The sequence below is a fragment of the Montipora foliosa genome, chromosome 13 (genome assembly GCF_036669935.1).
Source record: "Montipora foliosa isolate CH-2021 chromosome 13, ASM3666993v2, whole genome shotgun sequence".
NCBI lineage: Eukaryota > Metazoa > Cnidaria > Anthozoa > Scleractinia > Acroporidae > Montipora > Montipora foliosa.
In genome coordinates, this window is record NC_090881.1 from 2003096 (window position 1) to 2009417 (window position 6322).

The 6322-nt window shown below is 40.0% G+C and overlaps 1 protein-coding gene across 1 annotated transcript in view; it reads left to right on the plus strand.

The window, feature by feature from the left end:
• Window positions 1-5860: 5860 nt before the first annotated feature.
• Window positions 5861-6322, plus strand: part of LOC137983599 (uncharacterized) — a 2098-nt gene continuing 1636 nt past the window's right edge. Inside the window, exon 1 of the mRNA XM_068830746.1 lies at window positions 5861-6322. This exon is cut by the window's right edge and continues 889 nt beyond it. Coding sequence (XP_068686847.1) covers window positions 5861-6322 — 462 coding nt within the window.

Consider the following 6322-nt stretch of genomic DNA (forward strand, 5'->3'; position numbering starts at 1 on the left):
TACGATCTAGGTTTGGGGGGTTTCTGCACTAAAACAGACGGGCAACTCTAGTCTGTTACCCAAACTTTGTCGCCTGGTTTTAGCGAGGTAGAACTGAAGCACGATATCGCCGGTTGTATTTTTCGGCCTACTTGTGCTTGTACTCTAGCTCAGTTTTCCTCAACTGCTCTGTTTCTGGCCATTTTGGTGTTAGTTTCTCTGGAGCCAAAGGAAGTGTAGAACGAAGTTTTCTTCCCATCAGTAGCTGTGCAGGGGTGTACCCATTGTCCAGCGGTGTAGATCTGCATGACAAAAGTGCCAAATAAGGATCTTCAGACTTGGTTATCAAATCTTTAGCCGTCTCGTCTAAACAGCTCTTTCTGCTTCTCCATTGCTTTGCGGGTAGTGAGGACTACTAGTTAGGTGAGTAAATCCCCATTCTTCAGCAAATTTGGAGAATGTAGCAGCTGAAAATTGTGGACCATTATCAGATATTATGATCTCTGGGATGCCATGGGGACTGAAGAACGACTTCAGATGATTAATTGCACTGACGTGGTGTTTTTCAACGCGGCAATTTCGAAGAATCTTGAATAATAATCATCAGCGATTATGTTCTCTTTACCACCATGGTGGAAAAGGTCATCGCCTATCTTCTGCCATGGTCGTTCTGTAAGTGTCGTTGGCATCATTGGTTCAGCATGGTTTCTTTTCTGTTTGCAGCATGTTCTGCACGTGGTAACCGTATCTTCGATTTTCTTGCTGAGACCAGGCCACCATACAAAGTCACGGGCTCTTTTACGACACTTGCGGATTCCTTGGTGTCCTGCGTGAATTTTCTCCAGGATGTCTAATCGAAGAGATGAAGGGATGACAATTCTCTGATCTTTCAGAAGAAGGTCTCTTTGGGAAGTAATAGTAGCCCTCTTGGACCAATATGGTTTCAACGGGGTGTTCAGTTTTGTTCTATCTGGCCAGCCTTCGATACAGAATTCAAAGAGTTTTCTGCATACTTCATCATTCTGTTGGTGAAGTCTTAACTCATCGAGTATTCTCTGTGTTCCTTGAAAGCTCTCCAGGATGTGAGACGTTCATCTTCTTTTGAAAGTTGTTTATCTAGGGGTTCTCTTGACAGGGTATCTGCAGTCACCAACTCTTTCCCAGGGACATGTAGTATTTCGGACGAATACTTCATCAGCCTCATTCGAAATCTTTGAATTCCGGTCATTAGGTTTCCCGTTACAACGCCTGTCACGGAAAGTTTTGCCTAACTAGGGCCAAACAGCTTTTTCGTAGCTTTTCGCAGCTTTTCCAAACCTCAACGTTTGTAAATCTCTTCAGAGATTACAGTTAACTGCTGAATACCCCGCCATTCCAAAACGGCTCTTAAAAAGTAATGGCTACGCGGCTACGCAGTGCTTAATACCACCCTTCCCCTTAGAATATGTTCATAAGGAAAAAAGTGCCTACGCGGCTACGCAGTAATTATTCCCACCCCTCCCCCTAGCATATGTTATTAAGGAAAGAAGTGGCTACACGGCTACGCCGCTACGCAGTGCTTAATACCACCTCTCCCCTTAGAATATGTTAGTAAGGAAAGACGCAGCTACGTGGCTAGCCAGTAATTATTACCACCCCTCCCCCTATATTATGTTAGTAATGAAAGAAGTGGCTACGCAGCTACGCGGCTACGTAGTGTTTAATACCACCCCTTCCCCTAGAATAGGCCTAGTCACTGCAACGAGCGCTTAGGCTTAGTCAGTAAACGAGTGCTATATTCTTCACAAGATCCCGGTAAAAAGTGTAGTTAACTGGACCGTAAATTGAAAGCTAAAATCTTAAAAGAGTGCTTAGGCCTAATCATTGAAACGCGCGCTTAGACCTAATCACTAACGAGTGCAATATTGATCGCACTGCCTCAGTAAAAAGTGTAGTTAACCGAACTGTAAAATGAAGGCTAAAATTGTGATTTTGAGTGATTTTGCGGAATAAACATGGTTTCGAGATTATTCTTCAAGAGATTTTTTTGGGTAGAGGACAAGGAAACCTTAAACTTAAGCCGAAACAGAAAGAAGCGCTACAGCCGATTATTTTTTTGTTTAATTGTGGGAGCAACTGCAGAATCACTGAAACGAGCTGAAATCACAGAAATCTCGTGAAAAGTGTAGTTAACCAAACCTTAAATTGAAAGTGCTTAGACCTAATCAATGCAACAAGTGCTATTTTCTTGACACGATCTCGTGAAAAATGTAGTTAATATAACCGTAAAATTCACAATTGATCACTACTTAATTTGCGAGTCACGCTTTAAGAACGAGAAATACTGTTCTGAATAAATTACATACTTCAACTTGAATTTATTAGTTTCTGCGTACCGCGTAGCAAGCTACGCAGAACTTTATTCGAGTGGCAGGGTACTTAGGGCTTTCGCCGGTACCATTTACACAAACGTCGCAACATTTTAAAATGATTTTACTCAACTGTAAAGCTTTTCCGGAGTCTGAAAAAACAAAACTTTCCTCCGCACAACTTGTATTTATTCAAAACAGCACATGAGCTTGCGAAAACCAAACCTTCACTAAGTGCCCCGCGAAATAAGCCAATCGGAGCGTAGATTGCATTGCCGCAACCTTTTTTTTAGTAGCCAATGAGACATGGTGTACGGTCGAACTTTACCAGATCTCACATTTCCAGTGACAGAGTGAGATCTGAGTACGAGATTAAGCTAAAATCTTAAAAGAGTGCTTAGGCTTAATCACTGAAACGAGTGCTTAGGCCTAATCACTAATCGAGTGCAATATTCATCGCACTATCTTGTTAAAAAGTGTAGTTAACCGAACTATGAAATGAAAGCTAAAAACGAGCGCTTAGGCCTTGTGACTTCTTAGCCCCGTAGCCACACTTTTCAAGATCACTTTTGGATTGGCGGGCCCGGGGTGGTTGGGTATTCAGTAGTTAAGCCACTCTTCTGTGATAGGTCCGAACTGGCAAGTTTCGGCGAGCTCGTAAATGGATTCAATAAATTCGACCACAGATACTTTCCCACCTTGAACGGGTCTGTTGAAACGTGCTCGTTCAATGATCAAATTTTAGCGGCCCACAATGTGTTTCGAAGCGGCGCTTCACTGTCGCGTATACTGTATCCCTTTCAGCCAAACGAAAACTTCTAAAAATATCGTTAACGTTTCATCCCATTGCGTACACTAACGTATTAACCTGGACTTTGTCATCTTTTTCGTCGAGGCCAGCTGCCACGTGATAACACTCGAATCTTTCAATTCAACGCTTCCATTCTTCAGGCTTTTTGGAGTCTAATTTCTTTCGGTAACGGAATTTGAGATGAAGCCATTTCGCATTTTAACTTGCGGCCTTTTTTCTCGTCGCTCCCAAAGGTTTACAATGCTTTACGCGATCCGCTTTACTTCGCACACCATGTGTAGTTTTCTGTCAAAATCCTTTATTCTCTTGACTCGAGCCTTGTTATACAATAATACGAAATCTCTTGTTACATAGGTTATGTCACGAGACGAACATTAACCTCACACAATGCAATCAATCAATCGAAGTTTAGCTTTTAATGCAGATTCGTGCTCAGCATTCGCTGATCACGGCTTTTTTCGATTCTATTTAGAGATGAGCAGAACATTAATAATACCAGATGTCCTAAAGGAGTCCGCGAACGACTCAGACCGATCAATTTAAAACACAAATGGATGACTGTGGACTTGCCAGTTTGAAAGAAAACAATGCGAAAAATCTAAAACAAAACATGCGAGACGAAAATTATTTAAACTAAGTAAACGATTCTCACCGAATAATGAAGGCTTTTAATGACCAAGTGCAGTTTAAAAACATACATTTTCGATGGAGCTTTAATGAAGAAAGTTCACTGTACCGTGATCATAATACAAAAAAAAAAAAAAAAAAACCAAAACAAAACAAAACAAAAAAAACAAAGTCTTCTCACATGGAAATAGGAATTAGTAGAGTTTATAATGTCTTGATAGTTCTAGAGAGAACCGTCAACCAATTTTATGTAGCTAGTATATATAATTACAATTTCGTTCAAGATATTAGGGACTTTAAGATCTACTACGGAGACGGCGACGAAAACTTCACTTCAAAATGTAACTTTGCACAATCCCAAGTCTTTCTTGTTCACTTCGAACAATGTGGGTGAAATTGTCCTTCAATTGAATTTATAAGAGCTGTTTTGGAGTAAAAATATAGAACGAGAGATTAGCAAATGTACGCCCACGTTGTCCTTAAACCTCAAATTTGGTGAGTTCACTTTGTTGACATGCAGAGTACGGGAATGAAATGCGTGCCGCACGCGCAGCACGATTATTTTTCCTCTTTTAACCAATCATATTATTGTTTTCTGGCGTTGTCTTAGCCGTACTCGTTTCTTAAACTCCCTATTGTCAATTCGTCGACTTGAAAATTAATGTGTGACTGTCGGTTGCAATCAATATGATAGTTTTATGTGCTCATTTATTAAAAAAAAAAAAAAACCTGGCTCAAGTCAAATAAAAGGTTTTACAGAAAGAACCAAAATGAAAGACTAGAATGAGATGTAGTATTAATCTTAGAAGGCTAAGGTCCAAATGCACTTTAATTTTTGACCTGAAAGGGTTAATTGCTGTAAGGACTTTTTAAACTCAGCTATGTGAGTCACTTGCAACTAAGTCACAATTATTTGTGGAGTAGAGAGGCGCATAGTTGTGTCATATTTTGAAAGTGTATTTGTGGCAATATACTTACAGCAGACGTAGAAGCGTGAGTCCTGAGAAAACGTTTTCTGGGAGTTGACTTATGTTATTGTTATGAAGGTATCTAGAAATGAAAACATAAAACGCAATGTATATGAAAACTAATCCAAAAGTCAGTAACGTAGTACTACTTTATCTTAATACGATCTTTAAAAGTACACTCAGGAACAGTACAAAATTCGAATTAAACAAGAACAATGCAATTAATCCCATTTTAGCTTTTAAGGACGGTGCCTACTATTGTTATTGCGCACACGTTTTGCGCATCTCGAGATACTCGGTTTCCTATCGGCGGTGCTTATTAATACAGGGATATTTTTGCGAGGTTCAAAACTATGCGGAGAAAGCACAACTTAGCAAGTGCTCTTGGTATCCAAAAAGAAAATTGGGGGTAATCATGCATTTTTCAGAGAAAATTACGCTTCAATTTGGCAAAGAACACCATACATTGCTTTGTATTTTAAAGCTTTAATTTCTGCAAATATTGTTGATTAATTATCTTCAAAAAAGGCGTGGTTGCCCCCAGTTTCTCAGAGCGATCTGGTAATTTGAAACACAATTGGGTGACAGTGGACTTGCTAGTTTTAAATGAAACAATACGTAAAATCTAAAACAAACCACAAAGAAACGGAAAACTTAATGCGAGATCAACTTTATTTAAACTAAGGTAAACGTTTCTCACCGAATAATGAGGAATTTTAATGACTAAATGCAGTTTAAAAAACACGCATTTTTTACCAAGCTTTGATGAAGACAGTTCACTGTACCGTGATCATAATAAAGAAAAAAAGTGTTCTCGCATGGAAATGGGAATTAGCAGAGTTTACAATGTCTTAATGGTTCTAAAGTGGAGGAAGTCTGAGAAACGTGAACCAATTTTATGTACCTGGTATTTCATAATTACAATTTCGTTAGAGATAATGCTATTTCTGACAGTTGTAGCCTGCGAAATAGCCCATTTCCGATATATTTAGGCGCGTAAGACTGGTAGCAAATAAAGACACAAAAGCGAGGCTTGGGGGAATAGCGCGAGAGAAGTGAAATTAAAACTTACAGCGAGGAAAGATAGGAAATAATGTTTTCGTTTTGAGCCTAATCGTAGTCAAACGATGGTTAAATACTGTGCAGTTGCAGTGTGTAAAAATGGAAGCCATAACAGGCCAGATCTCTCGTACTTTCGCTTTCCTTCCGGTCAGAAACTACGCAAAAAGTGGGAAACATTTTGTAGAAGGGCGGACGAAAAGTTTAAGACGCTTGCAGATCCTCGGATATGTTCGCAACATTTCAGTAGAGAAGACCTTAAAAGGACGCTTTCCGGAAAGATTGAAGTCATTTCTTGTGGTGTACCGACAATATTTGATCCGAAACAGCCCGCAGCAAAGACTGATCCTCGTCAAGAGAGGAAAAACAAGCGGGATCGTCGAGCACAACACTTGGCAGATAATTCAACAGAGCTACCGGTGAAAAGGCAAAGGGTAGACGCACAGGAAGGTAAAATTGGTACAGTGCATTCATCAGCAGGGCACATCGGTGTGATCGGTGACCACGATTACACGGACCGAATCGAAAAC